Source organism: Triticum urartu, chromosome 3 (genome assembly GCF_003073215.2).
Source record: "Triticum urartu cultivar G1812 chromosome 3, Tu2.1, whole genome shotgun sequence".
Lineage (NCBI taxonomy): Eukaryota > Viridiplantae > Streptophyta > Magnoliopsida > Poales > Poaceae > Triticum > Triticum urartu.
The window spans coordinates 712,316,296-712,336,397 of record NC_053024.1 but is presented as its reverse complement, the minus strand read 5'-3'; the positions used below and the strand labels follow the sequence as shown (position 1 = coordinate 712,336,397).

The window sequence follows — 20,102 nt, the reverse complement described above, 5'->3', positions numbered from 1 at the left end:
GTGATAGCATTCTTCTCGAAAACCTTCTTCACTGGGTCTCAACGATGCCGGGCCCTGAGGACGTCACGCTCCTGCGGGACGGTGAACTCCGCCAAGGGGTCTGGAATGCCCAGACTCGCGGCTTCCGCGTCCTCCTTGGCCCATATGGACCTCTTCCCGCCGTAACCACGGCTTCCGAGGTGGTGGCTGAAGGAAATATGCCCTAGAGGCAATAATAAAGTTATTATTTATTTCCTTATATCATGATAAATGTTTATTATTCATGCTAGAATTGTATTAACCGGAAACATAATACATGTGTGAATACATAGACAAACAGAGTGTCACTAGTATGCCTCTACTTGACTAGCTCGTTAATCAAGATGGTTATGTTTCCTAACCATGGACAAAAAGTTGTTATTTGATTAACGGGATCACATCATTAGGTGAATGATCTGATTGACATGACCCATTCCATTAGCTTAGCACCCGATCGTTTAGTATGTTGCTATTGCTTTCTTCATGACTTATACATGTTCCTATGACTATGAGATTATGCAACTCCCGTTTGCCGGAGGAACACTTTGGGTGCTACCAAACGTCACAACGTAACTGGGTGATTATAAAGGAGCATTACAGGTGTCTCCAAAGGTAGATGTTGGGTTGGCGTATTTCGAGATTAGGATTTGTCACTCCGATTGTCGGAGAGGTATCTCTGGGCCCTCTCAGGTAATGCACATCACATAAGCCTTGCAAGCATTGCAACTAATGAGTTAGTTGCGAGATGATGTATTACGGAACGAGTAAAGAGACTTGCCGGTAACGAGATTGAACTAGGTATTGGATACCGACGATCGAATCTCGGGCAAGTAACATACCGATGACAAAGGGAACAACGTATGTTGTTATGCGGTCTGACCGATAAAGATCTTCGTAGAATATGTAGGAGCCAATATGGGCATCCAGGTCCCGCTATTGGTTATTGACCGGAGACGTGTCTCGGTCATGTCTACATTGTTCTCGAACCGTAGGGTCCGCACGCTTAAGGTTTCGATGACAGTTATATTATGAGTTTATGAGCTTTAATGTACCGAAGGAGTTCGGAGTCCCGGATGAGATCGGGGACATGACGAGGAGTCTCGAAATGGTCGAGACGTAAAGATCGATATATTGGACGACTATATTCGGACATCGGAAAGGTTCTGAGTGATTCGGGTATTTTTCGGAGTACCGGGTAGTTACGGGAGAAGTAATGGGCCTTGATGGGCTTTAGTGGGAAGAGGAAAAAGGCTGCTGCGCCCCCCTCCCCTCTAGTACGAATTGGACTAGGGAAAAGGGGGCCGGCCACCTTTCCTACTCCTCCACTTCCTTCTCCCTTCCTCCCCTCTTGATGGACTCCTACTAGGACTTGGAATCCTAGTAGGACTCCCATCCTGGCCGCACCAATAGCCTTGGTCGGCCTCCTCCTCCTCCATCCTTTATATACTGGGGCAGGGGGCACCCCATAGACACACAAGTTGATCATTGAGATCGTTCCTTAGCCGTGTGCGGTGCCCCCTGCCACCATATTCCACCTCGATCATATCGTTGTAGTGCTTAGGCGAAGCCCTGCGTCAGTAATACATCAAGATCGTCACCACGCCGTCGTGCTGACGGAACTCCTCCCTGAAGCTTTGCTGGATCGGAGCCCGGGGATCATCATCGAGTTGTACGTGTGCTAAGAACTCGGAGGTGCCGGAGTAACGGTGCTTGGATCGGTCGGATCGGGAAGAAGACGTACGACTACTTCCTCTACGTTGTGTCAACGCTTCCGTTGCGATCTACAAGGGTACGTAGATCATACTCTCCCCTCATTGCTATGCATCACCATGATCTTGTGTGTGCGTAGGAAAATTTTTGAAATTACTACGTTCCCCAACAGTGGCACCCAATGTTCTTCTGTTGAAGCCCCTTCATGTACTCCGACTTTTTTTGGCGGCTTCGGCCTCGCAAGCCGCCTTGAATATTTCAAAGTGCTCTGTTGTGATTGTCGGATTATCCTTTACAATCTCGGAGTAGGGTTCCTTTTCATTGACGATCCGACATTTCACCCTTGCTTTCTAGGCGGCCAACGCTTCGCTAAACTTGCTCATGAGTGTCAGCGTCGGTCTCGATGCCGGTATGAGTGTCCGCGCCGGTCTCGATGCCGGTATGAGTGTCCGCGCCGGTCTCAGTCTCAGCACCGGTCTGTGTGTCGGTCTCAGTCCCTGATGCGACCGGTGGGCCCAACAACAACATCGGTTGATTGTTGGCAAGGCTTAAAAATTCATCTGCCGCCAGGTAGACATCATCGCAATCATCAGAACCCTGTCCTTCATCGTTGCTAGCCATGTTTCCTACGATTAAATCTACTCAATTAATTCTAGACCTAATAAAATGAATAATGACATAAAAAAGGCCTATGTTTTGCAGGAACGTTGATTCCTTTCCGGTGCAGCAAATCCCGGGCACTCGATATGTCCTAGTTTGTAGCACCGAAATTCACGGAAAATTTCGGCATGACTTTTGCTAAAAAGTGGACAAATGGAGAACCTGAAATTTGCCGGAACGGAAATGAATCAACATTCCGGGAAAACATTTGCCACTCAGCTTCATTCCCTGGAAACAACAAAGCCACTTGGGCACAATTGAACCACTTCAATGAAAAGATATAACATGAGCAAACACTATTGAGGAATTTGCATATAACATGGCCACTTTAATGAAAAGATATAATCAACAATAATGGAATATGCAAATGAACATCAATGACATATATCATATAACAACAATCTTGTTTTTTGTTTACATAGCAAAAATTAGTTTAACCAAGTTTTTGAAAAGAAAAACAATTCTATTTTTTATAGCTAAATGCCATAGCTACTGTTTTTTATTTATAGCTAAATACTTTTGTTTTTTGTCTAAAGCTAAAATTCTAGGAACTCCATTTTCTCTAACCCTTCTGACCTCACCGAAATTTCCACAACAAGACCTTATTACCTACACCCAATTTCTTCAAAAATATTCAGGTCCATAGTCCAAATAATTCAAATTTCATTTGAATGAAATTTGGAACAGATTCAGGTCCATAGTCTAAATAATTTTTTATAGCTAAGTGTTTTTTGTTTATAGCATTTGTTAATTTAAATCTAAATGCTGCTATTATTTACATACCCTCTATTAATTTAAAGCTAAATGGAATTACTATTTAGGCATTTTCATAAAAATTTGCCCTAGCTAATTTCCTAAAAAAATTGCTAATCATTTTTCCTAAATGCTAAAAAATGCCTACTGCCCTAAACAAATCTAGGGTTCATATGAACACCTAGGGTTCATATGAACATCAACACAGCATCAACATATATATGAATTGCCCTGGCAGAGAGAGAGAGAGAGAGAGAGGAGGGTAGGGGAGAGGATAGGTGGAGCCTTACGGTCGGCAGCGAAGGCAGGCTCTCGCTCGGGCGGCGGAGGTCCTGGGCAGGCTCAGGCGGCGGTGGTGAGGTCGAGGGCGGTGGCGGTGAGCTCGAGGGAGGCGACAGTGAGGTCGGCGGCGGCTGTGAGGTCGAGGGCGGCCTCAGACGGCGGCGGTGTGGTCGAAGGCGGCCTCGGGCGGCGGCGGTGTGGTCGAAGGTGGCAGGGTGACGACGGTGATGGAGCAGTTGGGGGAGAGGGGGGGAGGACTTAGCGAAATTTTGAGCCCGCGCGGCCGGGGATTAAGTCAAAGTAGCAGTAGCGCGTTTTGTCGAAACGCGCTATAGCTAAGTTAGCTATAGCGTTTTCCTGCGAAACGCGCTACAACTATTCATTTCTGTTTTATTTTTATTTTTCTTTTGTTTTCTTTACATTTTCTTTTTTTTTCATTTATCTTTTTTCTATTTCTTTCATTTTCATTTACTTTTCTATTTATTTTCTTTTTCATAGCAGTAGCGCTCTACAGCATAAACGCGCTGCTACAAAGTTTTTAACAGTGGCGTGCTTTTGGAAGAACCGCTACTACTATTCCTAGCCTGCCGGCACCAGCAAGGGAATTATAGTAGTAGCGCTTTTCCGCGCAGACGCGCTACTGCTACAACAATGGTTGTAGCGTGTTTTTTTAACAAGCGCTACTAATAAGTAGCAATAGTGTCGAGCTTTGACCAGCGCTACTGCTATACCTCTGTGTATAAGGTTTTCCCTAGTAGTGGGGTTTTCTTTCATTTAAGTGTTTTGTCTAGGTTCACGTATTTGGCATTGTTTCCTGGGGTCACCACACTCATTTCAATCCTCCTAATTACCTTGCCACATTAGATTTTTTGCCTAAATGGCAGCCTTAGACCTCTTCCAATGGACAGGTGCTTAGATGAGGTGCTAAGCGCATTAAATAGCTTAGCAACTATAGTCCCCAATGCATAGGTGCTTAGGCCCTGTTTGGTTAAGAAGTCTTAGGACTTTTTCTAGTCCCAACTAAAAAGTCTCTAGTCCCTCCATGTTTGTTTCCAGGGATTAAAAAGTCTCTAGTCCCTCCCTAAAGGTTATTAAATGACATGTAAAAGACCATGTTATCTCTAGTATACAGAAAAATAACAACCAAACAACACCATGGGGCGACGAGACAATGGGTGCAGAGAGGGGCGTTGTTGGAAAAGTCCCGAAAAAGAGGAGAGAGTTTTCTTTATTTAGTCCCCAAAAGCAACTTTTAGTCCCTAATAGTCCCTCCTATTTGGTTAAAAAGTCTTTAAGAGGGACTTTTTCTAGTCCCTACATCAAAAAGTTCCTGGAAACAAACACCCCATTAACTTGTTGTAGCTAAACTCTTTCATGCGATGATGAGGTTGCTTCATTTAAATGTTTTCTCTAAGTTCACGTGCTTGATATTGATTCTTCCTAGAGTCACCAAATCTATCCCTCTCTTAATTGTCTTGCCACATCACATTTCCCACTTATATGACAGGCTTAGCACCTATACAAGGTGAAGCATTGGAAGGGGTCTTAGCATCTGTACGAGGTGAAGCATTGAAGGGAGCCTAACACACCGGACCGGAGGGAGCTTTACACCTTTATTGCCCTCGTAATTATTGATAATTGTAGTATGGAACAACGCCATGGACACGCTGCGCACGAATACCCAGCGGCCTCGCTTCCTACGTAATCTATTGCTCGATCAAGGTGCGGTTACTGCACAAAAAAGTAGAATTAGTGAGCAGGTGAGTGAGGACTGAGGATAGGACACCCTCGGGAAAACAAAACATAACACGCTAGCTCGGCTGATATTGTATACTAGTACGATCCATTGTGACAACTGACAAATTAGGACTTAAAAATAGGCTGTTAGGATTAAGTAATGACGACCCACGCTTGCAGTCCTGGTCAAGATCTAATATCGATCTCATCAGCAGCCAATAGGCTTGTATTGTAATCACAGGCCATGTTATTGCTTAGTCCATCTCCTCTCCATCTTGCGGATACATAACATCGCTGCATTGCAGTAGCGACCTCAATCAGCTCTGGAGAGAAACAATGGTTGGCCATGAGTGCAGGGGTTGCGGATGGTCGGAATGCCGTATCAATGGCTACGCGGCATTTTTGGGTGGGCTGGCGATGTTAATCAGAGGGCTAGGCTTTCTGGTAGTTACCTGGACCACCGTCGTTCTTCTGGGTGGCTTCGTCTCCCTACTGCACAAGAAGGATTTTTGGTCTCTCACGGTGATTACACTCATACAGATATCGAGGTTAGTTTTACTACTTAGTTTTCTTGATTAATAGCTTCTTAGATTATGTCCCGTGGACTATACGAACACTTCTCTGCCTCCATTCAAATACAGTAGGAGTTACTCGAACATATTTGTATTGAGTTCCAAACTAATCCTTAGCGATTAGCCATTCACGAGCTTCAATTGTTATTAATTATATATCATAGTTAACTAGAATATTTCCCCGTGCGTTGCTGCGGGATTTGAAAAATTAATTTTTGATACATTCTATATAAACAAAATGATCTAAATCAAAAGTTGCTCCTTCCGTCTAGGTGCATAAGTCACATTAGACTAGTCACAGTGGGGAGTAACTTGGAGTAATAACATGCATACGTTACTATTCTATGTTACTACATCTATAGTAGGAAGTAACATATGTGTTGTGTCATGCATCACTTCATTTATTAGGTTGTAGACTTATCTTTTCTTGATATGTGTGATGTTATAGTAACTACCTATGTTACGGCATGCCTCTCTTTCTTCATTAACTACATGCCACATCATCTATTTTGCTTATGGGAGTAACATCACTAGTAACATCACACTTTTCAAGATAATTTTGCTTATGTGGCACATATTTAATGATGAGAGAGGTGATGGTGGTAACTTAGCTAGTTACTGTAACATCACACATACCAAGACAACGTGAGTCTATAGGCTAATAAATGAACCATAACATGATCACAACACACATATGTTACTACCCACTGTGAAGATAATAATATAGCCTAGTAAAATGTGATGTTAATAGTCTAAGTTACTCCCCAATGTGACCAGTCTAAATAAGTGTGATGTTACCATCTATACTACTCCCACTGTGGGTAGTCTTAGGAGGAGCATCGTGACCTAGGTGGCTAGAGATTGGACGAGTAGGAGTACCATGGTCAGGAAAACTTCCAATCACAGCGCAGTTTTAAATGGAAGCAAAATCAGCATTAATTTACTAGTTATAGGAGTGAATGCATACAAAACCGTTTTCAGAACCTTGCCCAACGGCCAGCCACGATGCATGCAGTGGTTGCGGGCGTCTCCTTTTCCTGGTTTTGGTAGGCAGCAGTACGGGGCAAGGAGGGAAACGAGGGCCGAATTTAATGGGAATATCTGATTTTCGTACGGTGACTTATACACTTAGACAGAGAAAGTATTATTTTTAATTATATCTGAACAAAGAGTATGTATGTACGTTGGACTATTCGAGATGGGACAATTAAATTGGGGTATGCATGTGCTAAAAAATAGTTCTAGTGAATGATGACGTGACACATTTGATAATGTGAAGGGCTGCATGTTAAGAGAATTAGACTTAATGAGAATCAACTATTTATGTATTATAAATTCCTAGATTCACTGTCAAAAAAAGAGATTAACTCCGATGCAAACTTAGCAAAGGAAGAACTATTGGATGCAATAACTATTTACAAAGAAACATAATCTAGAAGAAGTTTGTACCACTTGCCAAAAGTCAGGCCAGTCGGTCGTGGTTTGTACCACTTGTGTGCGGCGAGTCAGGGTGGACATAGCGAGCGAGCTTTTTGGTCTGCCTGTGGCCCGCTCATGACCGGACCGATTGGTCCGAGCTCCCTAGAGAAATTGGCCAGCCCGGATTGCAAAAAGAATCGCAAAAATAAGTCGCATTATCCTGGATTCAAACTCCCGATCCACCTCTAATGGATGTACGTACCTAACCACTCGAGCTGGCCAGCGCTAGTGACGAGTATGTAATGCGAAATACTTTAGAACAAACAACATCGACCGATCTCCATGTTACCCCTTTTTTCAAACATTTAATGAAAAATTTGAATACTTCTAAAAAAGATTCTAAAGAACTTTGTAAAGAACATAAACAAGTTTCGGAAAAATTGCCCAAATTTCGGATTTTTAACCAAATTTCAAAACAGGAAGAATGTATGAATATGTGCACAAATTTAAAAAAAGCAAAAAAAATCACTTCAAATTTTTTCTCAAACACGAACAGGTTTTTTTTAAAATGTGACCAATATTTGAATTTGTGAAAGAATTTCCAATTGGGATTTATTCTGAATTTCACAATAAAATTTGAAAAGGAACTTATTTTGCAAACATGAACATTTTGGACAAGAGGGAATATATTTTTGAATCTGTGAAAAAATTGAAACTCTGAACAAAATATGAAAGACAAAACGAACATTATTTAAAATTTGGGGAAATTTTGTGAATCTGTGAACTAAATTTGAAAAAGGTAAATTTTTTGAACTTATGTGCGTTTATTGAAAAGGAGAACATTTTTAAAATAATTGATTTTTCTTTAAATCCCGAATTTTTCTGAATTTATGAGCAAAATTTGAAAACAGGATGCTTTTTGAACTTATCAGCCTATTTTGAAAGGCAACGATTTTTTAAATATCAGGAAATATTTTTTAATTCTGACCAAAAATTAAAAACGGGAACATTATTTGACATTCCGAACCTTTTATTTAATTTCGAATAATTTTAAAATTATGAAAAACAAAAATAGATACAGAAAAATAGAAGGAAAAGCTTTTAAAATAAAAAAGAAATAAACAGGAAAAGGAAAAAATGACAACGAAAAAAGAATCAGATAAGTAAAAAACCCGGACAAAACCATAAAAGAAACAGCAGGAAAACATAAAAATAAAAAAACCATACATGAAACGGTTGGGAACCTTCTAGAGCGTTTAATCGCTCGCCTCGCCATGTCTATGCGTGTGTCGTAGAGGGTTTTCCGTTTTGTACCACCTGTGGGGCATCGCTATTCCTCGCTTTCAGCGAGTCAGGGCGTCCGACTCGCTGAAGCGCGCGAGGGTCTGGCCCGGCCCACCCGCGTGGGCAACACCAGCCTGTTTCTCTGTTTTTTTGCCATGTTTTCTGGTTTTCTTTTTTTCCTTTTTTGTTTCTCCTTTTGTTTATACTAGGTTAACATATCCTAATATAAATATTACAAAAAAGTCTCTTCAAAACACATTTGAAAAAATGTTGAATAAGTCTTAAGAAATGTTGAACAAGAATTTTAAAAAAAAAGTTGAACAAGTATCTAAAATATATTGAATAGGTATTATAAATGTTGTACTAGTATTTGAAAAATATTCAATAGGTATTAAAAATGATGAAGGGGTATATGAAAAATGTTCAAAAAGTATTTTAAAATGTTGAAAAATAATTTGAAAAATCTTGAACAAGTATTTGAAAATATTGAATAAGTATTAAAAATGTCGAACAAGTATCTAAAAAAATGGTGAATTGGTATTAAAAAATGTTGAACAAGTATTTAAAAAATTTGAACAAGAATTTAGGAAATGTAGAACAAGTATTTGAAAATGTTAAATAAGTATTAAAAATATTGAAAACATATTTAGAGAAAATTGAAATAGGTATTAAAAATGTTGAACGATATCTAAAAAATGTTTAACTAGTATTTGAAAAAGTTGAATAAGTATTACAAATGTTGAGCAATTATTTTTAAAAATGTTGGACAAGTATTTCGAAAAAATTTAAATAGCGTTGGGACAATGTTGAATGTGGATACACTTGTTAGTAAAAACGTTTTTTTATATGTACGAAAATGTAGAGTGAACACGAAAACAAACAAAAGAAAACACAAAAGAAAAACAAAAAAATGGAGAAGAAAAAAGAAAATCAAACAAAAAAGGAGAAAAAAAGAAAAAAAGAATTAAACAAATCTGAGAAGAAAGTAAAAAAGAATGGAAAACGGAGAAGAAGAAAAATGGAATAAAAGAGAACAAAAAAAGTAAATGAAAAATTGGAGAAGACCGGCTCAGTGGTATCTAGTAGATATTTTTTTTGAGCATCAATACAGACACAAGCGCTCATATACACGCGCATACACTTACCCTATGAACGCACACACGCACATCCTACCCCTATGAGCACCTCCGAGAGACTGAGCCGGCATATCATCTTGAGATTTACGAAGTCACCGTAGGCGCCTCGTCGTCGACGGGAACATCTCCTCCAACTGAAAGCGCATCGCCGGAAATCCTGAAATAAATCCAGAAATAATGCGAGCACCAGGATTTGAACCCTGGTGGATTGGGGATATCACTATCCACCTAACCAACTCAATCACAGGTTGATTCGCGTATCTAGTAGATATTGATCCTACAAGTAACCAGGAACATGAGATGGGCAGAGTGGTTAGCTGCGCCAGGTGAGAAGACTGGAGACCCGGGTTCAATTCAATGGGATGCCTCGTTTATTTCCGATGGTTTGAATCTATGCGAGCTATACGGGCCGGCGCGACATTGTTCATGTCGACGCGAGAGATTCTGGTAGACTCGCTTAATACAAGAAATAGGGGAGCTCCTAACCGGCGCTCTCAGCGCCGGTTCTCGTACTGGCGCCCGAAGGCGATTCGACTGGGCCGGCCCAGCAAGATTCAATCGCTACAGAGGAAACGCCAAAAAGACAGCGCAAAAATGGTCTTCGGCAAGGGTCGAACTCACGCCGTGACAACACCGAACCAGTAAGACTAACCACTTGACATACCACGCTCAACTGACCAACTACAGGGACAACTTTCTAAGTACATTTGTACCCCCGCAAATGTTTACTGTAGCACTTTGATATAAATTTTGGAAAAGGTTCACGAATAACGGAAAAGTTCATTAATTTTGAAAAAAATAATCAATTTTGAAAAAAAGTTCACGATTTTGAGAAAAATGTCTAGCGATTTTGAAAAAGGTTCATCCATTTCAAAAAAAGTTCACAAATCTTGAGAAAAAAGTTCACATATTTGAATAAAGTTCATCAAAATTCAAAAATGGTTCATCGATTCTGAAAAAAGTTCACCAATTTTAAAAAAGTTCATCAATTTAGAAAAATAGTTCATGCATTTGAAAAAAGTTGATCGATTTTAAAAAAGTTCACAAAAAAGTGGAAAAAGTTCATCAAATTTGAAATAAGTTCATCGAAATTGGAAAAAGTTCATCGAAATTCAAAAAAAGTTCATTAAATTTGAAAAATAGTTCATCGAATTTGAACAACAGTTCATCGTAATTCAAAAAAAGTTCATCGATTTGAAGAAAACGTCCATGTATTTGCAAACCAATTCATCACACCAAGACAAAGAAAAAAACGAAAAACTAAAAAAGGAAAAACTAAAAAAGGGAAAAGGAAGAAGAACAAATAATAGAGGAAAAGGTATGTTAGAACCAGGTGTCGTGCGGCGGCCGAGTGGTTTGCCTAGCGGTCCTTGATGCGGGATGTGGCTGCTTCGAAACCTAGCGGCAGCCCCCATTTTTTGCAGATTAAGACAGAAAAGAAAACACTTTAGATGGGCCGGCCCAGAGCATCGCGGGGGTGTGCGCCCGTTTGCGCACATGCCTGTAACGGGCGCAACGGGCGCCGTTTAGCAAACGCCGAGAAATAGCGTTCGCGCCACTTGTGTGCGGCGAGTTAGGGTGGACGAGCTGAGCGGGCTTTTTGGCCTGCGCATGACCGGACCTATTGGTCCTAGCCCGCTAGAAAAATTGGCCGGCCTAGATAGTAAAATAAGGCCCGCTTAGCACCTCAGTCCGGTCCGCATTTTAGCCGTACCGCTCGGTCGGACCGAGAACTGCCGCCGGCGACGTGGGCTCTGCCGTCGAGAGGTGAGCATCCTGGGTCGGGTCAACCACTTGAGCCTCATTCGCCTGTCCGGCCTCTGCATCACTGCATGCATGGCGGCTACACGTACATGGTGTTCTAGTTCGCCGAGAACAGCGTGCTCAGGGAGTGGCTCCACGTCCATGGCGGCGAGGTGCTCGGGGGGAGCCAGGGCGTGCAGGTTGCGCTGGACGTGGCAGGCGGGCTCAACTACCTGCACAACTGCACCGACCATTCGTACGTGCATTAGAGTCAAGAGCAGCAACTTCCTCCTCGACGCATGCTACCGTGCCAAGCTCTCAAACTTCGGCCTCGCGCTTGCGATCACCGCCGACATCGAGGACGACGCCCTGTGGATGACCCGGCACGTAGTCAGCAGCGGCGGCGCACTCCCTGCGATGACCACGGCGTCAGTTAACAGTTGGTGTCAAAGTTTCAGAATAATTCAGTTTCGTCAGTCGTAGCTGTAGCTGTTAAAGTTCAGTTTCGTCAGTTAGGATTTTCTTCAGTTAGTGAAATAAGTCAAGCAACGGTTTGGTTATAGTTTGTTAAGTGTAGCCCATCGCTTTAATCGGATCGTGGTACGTTGGGATTGCAGCGTTCACGTCTCGGCTCGGCTGTGGCCTGATTTTCCGTTTTCAGTTAGCTCTATACTCAGCGGAGATAGTTGATCTTCGGAGTCGAACAAGAGACGCCATCGAGATTGGCAGCAGCAGCAGCATTAGCATTGTCTTCCAGCTTCTACATGCTGCACGCCTATCCATGAATGACGACGCACGCATGTGGGGCATGCAGGGCCCGCATGCAACTCACACTCCTCCTTCGCCGTCGCTCGGTCCTGACCGAGCTTTCGCCTCGCCGGTCCGGTGCATGGAAAAGGGACCACGGCGCTGCCTAGTCCGGTCCTGTCCTGTCCTGTCCGGACCGCTGCCGGCTGGTCCAAGCGGCGGCGTGGTCAGGGTCCGGACTATGTCCACCCTTAGGTTGGTCATAATGATATTATCATAGGTAAGATATTATCATAGGTAATATCATGCATACCAACTACGTAATTTTGATGAGGTGTCATAGACTTAAATGAAAAAAGAGAGGGTTGAGTATCATATTATAATATTGTATTATAATAAATGCTATGTTATTACGTGTCATGCATGACAATAAATAAGGTACTACATGATACTAATATATGATACTACGCCCTGTCATTGTTCCCAGTGCCTAGAGGCTTCGGACTCCCGCGCCCTGTTGCGCCCGAGTAGGGGATAAGAAGGGGAGCACTATTTTAGGAACTCGCCAATTATGGGAGTATGTTCCCTAAACCGCGGGATAACCTGATCATATCGTATCTCTTGAAGATGGCTACCAAACTATTGGCCATCACTTACCTATATAGAGGGGAGATGAAGCCTTGCCAGGACAATGCCGCGTGGGAGCCACGTATTCGTAAACTGGCTGGGTAGATAGGGAAACTCTTACAAATCCGCTCGAGCCATGTATTCTCTTACTGATCAATAAAGGTAGATATACAGGAAGTAGGGCTATTACCCATCCATGAGGCGTGAACCTAGGTAAAACATCATGTCACATCCATCGCCAACGAGATCCCTTAGGGCACCACCCCCGTCTGTCTCTACTCACTTCCATAAGTGTCTCCCGGTTGTAAGATTGGCGCTGCATTAATCATCTACATTTGGCGCCCACTGTGGGCCCGAGCGGATTTCGTCACCAACAAACTTTCCTACATGGAGCTCTCCTAGAGTGACGGACGCATTAGGCCGGGGGCTAACCCTCCGTCACCTCCTAGGGATATCGACCTCAACCTTTCTTCCGAGATGAAGGAAGCCTAGCGGTGAACTCGCCCTCACATGATGTTTTGAGTTTTGCCAAAGCTAGCTCTCCCTTGGTCCAGAGCACGGTCTTCCAGCACACCAACCCGAAGAAGCCCAATATGGGTGGGGGTCTCCTACTGTAAGGGTACCCCTGGCAAACCAACTTTTTTGGTTACCACGGGGCAGATACCAAGCTGCATTATAAGGATTTGCACCAGATTGCCCCGTCGAAAGGGCAAGCCTTGCCAATCCTGACCCCATGCAAATTGGGGAATCACCAAGGGGTTCTTTATGCACATGGTTAGATTGTCTGGGAGAAGGTTTCTGGAGATCATCAACCCAGGACAAGCGCCTCAGATGAGATCAGGAGCCAATGTGTTGAGTTCCCTCTCGGTGCCCAGTGACCGATTGACCTCACATTTTTGTGTGAGGATCACCCACAAGGTTTCAGCTGGCCACCAGAATATCCCTTCGTCATTTGGCCAATCATCAAAAATCGCATTCTAATGGAAGCTTTGGTTCATCAAATAATGAAACATCTTAGATGACTGCCTGCCTTTCAACATACTTATCACATGTATCTTGGAGTCGCTAGTTGTCAGGAGAGGTCACCTCCGGCCCCAATGACTTCCTATTGTGCGAGGTGTTAGGATTGTCCCCCTATAGAGACCTTGGCCAGATTCTCCTCATTGTATGTCTCGGAGAGGAAGGAAATAACCGGACAACACATGTCTTGTTTGATGTCATGGAAGCCAAGATGACATTTACTACCTTCCTGGGACTAACTTGCACTAGTCTCGTTCAAAGCAGTAGTGAACCACACCCTTGTGTGCCTAAAAGACATGGGACTACCATTCCTTGAGGCAGTGCCCGAGGGGATGCCAGTTCGGCTACTCCAAAGGACCGATTTTGGGACATTACTCCAACTCCGACTCCCAACCATATCGAGGGGTGAAACCCCGCACAAGCAACCGACACAAGAGGCAAAGGTCAAATATCCTTGTTCGTAGAGTGTCGGTTCCTTGTGGGAGCTAAATCCTAGGGGGTTCCAGTTCCTTCGAGGTTGGCCAACCCTCTACTTAAGTCAGTTCGAAGGAGCTCCTCTTTGGGGTAACCGTGTTCCCGCGCTTTTTTTCACATTTGTAGGCTTTTGATCTTTATTTCATTACATTGTAGAATGGATTCTCCTATGTCTGGTAGCTAGTGATGGAGAATCAGTCTAGCTCGATCGTTGCAGTCAGGCAGGGCTGATCTCCGTCCGCCCCACCCCAGAACCCCTTCTTCGGGTTGCCGGGGTAAGGGTGATTTTGATTCCAAGATCACCGTGTGCGAGTGGCTTGTTTGGGTATTGGGACCCTTCCTCTCAGTGACTTGCATTTGGTTAGCCTGAAGGGGAGGCTCAGGCGGTACATATTTGCCGAGAAAAAGGGTGAGGAGACCGGCACCTTGATTCTTTGTGAACTGGCGACCTAGCACGCCGAGATCGCATGTGTCAACGCGAGGACCCAGGAGATGAGGGATTCTTGCAAGTACTAGGTAGGAGATCACGAAGCGTACCACTAGACACATCGCCCCTTGGAGAAGTAGATTCTAAGTAGCATGAAGCAACTATAGTTGAACTCCCGTCTCCTCACCAAATCCCTCGAGCAGTCTGTCTTATGTGCAGTTCATCTGGGTGTCGCGGGTGCAATGCCTTTAATGCATTCACATGTACGGGGAAGTGCTTCCGTCGGTGGATTACTAGATCAGGTCACTAGACTTGGGACTCATGACTAGGGTTTCCAAAACCCTTTGGTCAACCAATCGTATCTGGCGACAATCTTTCACTTACTCATTCTCACAAGAATGCACCCTTTCACTTATGCAAACTGTTGGGTTCTACGGTAGGATGCGTCGACTGCAAATTAAAATTGCGACCTGCAGAACATCTAGGATCACGAATCATTACCACTAGGAAGCTCGTCTCCAGAGTCGTCTCCTCCTTGTCGATCTCCCACATAGCCGATCAGGTCCCGTGAGCAGGTTTGCCAGAGCGGCGCAAGTGCACCACCTCTGACGGTATCCGCTTGTGTAGGAGGAACGTTGTGCGACGGACTGCTAGGTCCGATTATGCAACCGGTGATGAGTGAAGGTAGCTAGTTTCAACACATGCAAAGCTCTAGTGATGGCGCCGAAGCGATCAATCGAATGAGTGTGCTACACCTCCACTATATATAGGCTTCCGTCGCGCGTTCAACACTTGGGCCTCGCACGGGCCCTAAAGCCCAAAGTCTGTCCAGCTTGGATCCGAGTTCGAGTAGGATTACATCTAACTCGTGGAGACGGATCCAACCTCACAGGTTCCTCCCATTAAGTGTGCGATCCCTTATGTTCAAGTCGGCGTGGTCGCTGCTCGGATCACTTCCGACCTACTCGGTTGGTAGTGGGCTCTAGCTAGGCATGCCAACCACCATGTAGACCATGAAGCCGGTTGGCGAACTTGTACAATATGTCACACTTATGTTCCATTTGCCACATGATATATGTTGTCGGGCTCAAGGTGAGTCTGTCATCCTTGTGCTAGCCCGACCTTTTTCTCGTTACAGTGATGCCGACTACAAACCAGACTATCTCATAATCCGTGTCGCATGGCCATACTTCTCTTGGTCGGGTCGCACGAGGGGTCCAGAGTATATCTCTACTGATCGGGGCAAATCACATCTTACTCGACCATGTCTCGCAGCATGGGTCTGGACAAGTCTGAAGCCTACCTTTATAACTACCCAGTTACGGAGTAGCATTTGGTCGGCCCAAAGCAGGGTTGTCACCATCCCGAGTACGTACGTCAGCTCAGGTCTTAGGACATAAAACGTATGTTGTACTAGAGACTCACAGATGACATATCGCTGCATCTCATAGTTAGGTGTGTTCGACTCAGACCTTATCTCGACTTGGATCCGACTATGTCAAATCCAACTAGATATCGATCCTTCCGGACCCATATTATCCGATTAGCATCTAATGCTTCATGAAGGCATCACCACCGTCATAGTGTGGCTGATTAGGAAGCACCGGAACACGTGTATCTTCGACAGCGTGCAGCCGTCCGCGGAGTAACTCATCCGCGACGTCAAGCAGGAAGCGCTGACTTGGGCACAGGCGGGTGCCAAAGGGCTTAACAATATCATCCCTGTAATCTAGCCCTAGTGTATTGGGGCTGAGCAACCCCTTCTCACCTGCTCATCGGAACCCTAGGCTACGCCCAAACGTGTACATAGCTGCTGCGTTGCCACTCTTGTTTTCTACCCTCCCTATCAATGGGACGATATGCAATTTGTGTATTCGCGAAATAAAATATATCTCCTATTGATTCCAGATTGAATTTAAATTTGAGCTTTACAACACAACAGGGTGGTCGATAACTATGGGGGTGAGAACTGGAGCTCATTTGCGGCGTCATCAAGGGGATTGAATGCGGTACGCTCAGTATTTGCACGGGGCAGGATGGATGATGACAATATAAGAGCTGTACTGTTGGTTAAGCAAATTTTAGGATGTATTGCATTCTGGGTCCAACTAGCGACGTACGCCATTCTATTATTATGCAGTGCTGCTGTTATCTTTCATGCGGGGCCGTTTATCGCTATCGGGGTTTCCCTGTGGCGTTTAAAACAGCATGATTACGGTAACTCTGATGGAGATTCTAGCACAGCAAACATGAAGCCGGCCCTTGATGTCTTGTACATCATTGTTGTGGTCCAAGGTGCAATCATTAACTACAGTCTAATGCTCAATGCTCTTGTGCCGAAAAAGCTAGTGGCCGTAGTGGCCAAAATATACGGCTTCGAAGGTCCAGGTGTCGCATTAGTTAAGAAATACATGATAGAAACAAGGAAGGGATGCGCGAAGCACCCGTCGTTCGCCAAAGGAAGGAACCTGGTGACATATGCTGTGGACCTGATGGCGCATGATAAGTTGCCTCAAGACTACCTCTCCGGGTTGAAGATCCTGAGAACAATCCTCGGACCACTGGACCAGATGAAATCGAATAAGTTTAAGGAGCAGCGCATGCTAATAAGACAGCTGATCTTGTACGCACCATCCAGCCACATCTTCCGCCGCCTGTTGGTCCTATCAAATCCGAGAAGCTACCCATATGGCACAGAAAAGAGTGCACAAAGAGAGATGACCAAGCACGCAGCGAGTATAGTGGTGCACATAGCAGACGGGGCCAGTGAGGAGCAGATTCCCCAAGTGATCCAGTGCATGTCATCACTGATGGGCACATTCGAAGAAAGTGAGCATTATCCCGAGGAGGAGGACTACCTGAAGCGGTTGTGGGAATGTCTGCATGTTCTTTTTTTGTTCGCAGCCGACGAGAACAATTGTATACTCATCATCCACACTCGAGGTTTGCTCACCAAGATCCTGACGCCTCTAACCTCCGACCACTACCACCAAAATAATCATGAAGATTGGGGGGACGTACTAGTGGAATCACTGAAACTGATTAACCGGCTCACGACTGCTCATGGTCATGGACAAACCCTGCTTCGGGATATCTCAACCAACCAGGAAGCAGTCGAGCCAATGAACAGGATTCTCGGGTGTGCTGAATGTGATGATAAAGAACAGAAGGCATTGATCATAAGGATTTTCACCGAACTACACGTGCAGGTGCAGCTCCCAAACAGAGTAAATTTCATCGAGATGCTAGCAGACATCTACACTTACACTGCCGTCGGCTCCACCAGAATACCTGGGCCAGCCAGAATAGCGGCACTTGAAGCACTGGCGAAGCTATGTTCCCGAGATGGAAGCAATGCCAGGATTATTTTACAAGTAAATGGTTCTGCAGTTTACTCTTTCACAGGGGATCTTGACGCTGCAAGTAATGGATATTGCAGATACCATATAAGTGTAGCGGAAATCCTACAGCATGCTTGTCTCCATTACACTAGGGATGATGAATGCCTCGGAGTACTCAAGGGATCCATGACTTACGTGATGCCAAAGGTACATCTCTGTCCAATAAGATTAAATATAGTAAAAGTTCTTGGATGCTTATCAATTATCATCTCTTTATTATCTATACATGTCAATTAAAGACTTACAGGAGAAACATACTCTTACCATTTGCAGGTGCTCACCAAAATACTTACAGGTCAAGAAGGCGCTGCTTCGCAAAATAATTGCCAGCACAGGATAATTCAAAAACAGCAAATAGAGAAAGCTCTATTATCCCTTGGCGTGACAGTACATGAGATGTTCATCAGTGCTGATCAGGATTTGGCTGTTCATTTTGATGGCGCAATTGGTGAATTTAGCCTTCCGGTGAAGCTCAGGGAGATGGTACAAAGAAACAGTGACCCCACGGCAAGTTGCCTTATTATACTTAAGCTTATCAGCAGAATGGTCATATCGATGATGAAATGCAGAGGTAGCAGATACCCCAAGCCAGACTTGGAGAGCTTGGTGGATGCACTGTGGAAGGCTTGCAGCAGAAAGATGTGTTTTATTGACAGCTCCATGGATTTCGCAAGCGGTGACCACGCAGCGAAGCCTCACAGGATTCTGGATTCATTTGTCATAGAAGCAATGGAGCTTGTTCGCAACTACAGGGAAACGGAAGTCATGTCGCCCCATACCATTGTCGGTGGGGAGCTCTCATCCAATTAAGACCTTATCATTCGCCTGCTTTATTTAATATTTGTGTTGAGCGTTCATCTTATAACCATGTCAAGAATCAACTATGTTATGCCATATCTCAGTGTATCTCTGAAACTAGTACCATGTTAAGATTCAACTATGTTATGTCATATACTCAGATATGTCGGTGTACCTCTGAAACTAGTATTTACCATGTTAAGATTCAAGTATGCCATGTCACTCATATCTCAGTCTATCTCGGAAACTAGTATCATGTCAAGGATGAACTTTTTTGTGTCACTCATATCTCAGTGTATCTCTGAAACAAGTACTTGTTGATTGTGCAGGGCAACGATTTTTTCTCTAACTAGGCGGGCAGGGGCTGTTCCACCACCAGGTCGGCTGAGAGAATCGAAAAATAACGGAGGTATTTGTTGGAACTTACAATTATCTGCCAGTGCAATGGAGGCCGCTCGTGACGGCGAGCTCCTAGCAGCAACTTGCCCGGCTGCGTGTACGCGGTCGGTGGGATGGTCCGGGGGAGGAGGTGAAGCCGGAGGCGATCCCGGGGGAGCCGCGAGCGCTGCTAGGGTTAGCCGCAGGAGTGCGCGAGAGGCGATCCAGAGGGTGGAATCTGTAGAGGAGAGTGCGAGGGGTGGGACGCACCTGCGGAGGCAGCCGGAGGAGATATCGCCCGCGACGCGAGCGCCATGAGAGAACACAGAGGGGATCGGGAGAAGAGAACCCGAGAGCGTGGGCGCGTGCGTGCTATGAAGAAAACAGAGTCCGTGCACTCAGTGCGTGTGGCGTCATATAAGAACAGTACCCTGTTCGTTCTCATATTTGTTGTACCTTTGGGTTTAAATTTTTTTTAGGGTGGATCCTAATTTTCTCAGCATGAAGTTGTTGTTTTTGTGATACTAGCAAACATGCCCGTGAGGTAGCAGCAGGAGACAAAAAATTTACGCGCTAGCCCAATAAATACGACTCAATACCTCGACATATGAGCATCCTCTATTTTAAGACGGTGGTTTGTCATGTTGCCACTTATTTTTCTTCCCACCCCCGCTGATGATGGCCGCGATGTCTACATGATCGCAATGCATTCGATGTGGTAAATACATTTGTAATTGAGTCGCGCAAGGGAATGTCTAAAACTTTAGAAACAAATCTCATTTGCCACATACTACTCCCGAATCTCTTCCCACCCTCACTGATGATGGTCGCGATGTCCACATGATCGCAATGCATTTGATGTGGTAAATCCCAAGACAATTAGCTTGCCACTGCACGACATATTTGTCATTATGTC

General features: G+C 44.3%; 1 protein-coding gene across 1 annotated transcript; it reads left to right on the top strand.

Moving 5' to 3' along the window:
- The first annotated feature begins 5,424 nt into the window (after positions 1-5,424).
- LOC125549346 lies at positions 5,425-19,775 on the top strand. The gene is made up of 3 exons (XM_048712784.1): positions 5,425-5,708; positions 16,552-18,157; positions 18,284-19,775. Exons 1-3 carry the CDS (start codon positions 5,497-5,499, stop codon positions 18,818-18,820), a joined length of 2,355 nt encoding a protein of 784 aa, XP_048568741.1. The 5' UTR covers positions 5,425-5,496; the 3' UTR covers positions 18,821-19,775.
- Positions 19,776-20,102: the final 327 nt, after the last annotated feature.

What these genes read in the sequence shown, in the direction of transcription:
- LOC125549346 (XM_048712784.1), top strand. Translation starts at nt 5,497, where the DNA reads ATGGTTGGCCATGAGTGCAGGGGTTGCGGATGGTCGGAATGCCGTATC. An exon ending in ACACTCATACAGATATCGAG is followed by an intron (nt 5,709 to 16,551) that starts GTTAGTTTTACT and finishes ACAACACAACAG; the next exon opens with GGTGGTCGATAACTATGGGG. An exon ending in TGACTTACGTGATGCCAAAG is followed by an intron (nt 18,158 to 18,283) that starts GTACATCTCTGT and finishes TACCATTTGCAG; the next exon opens with GTGCTCACCAAAATACTTAC.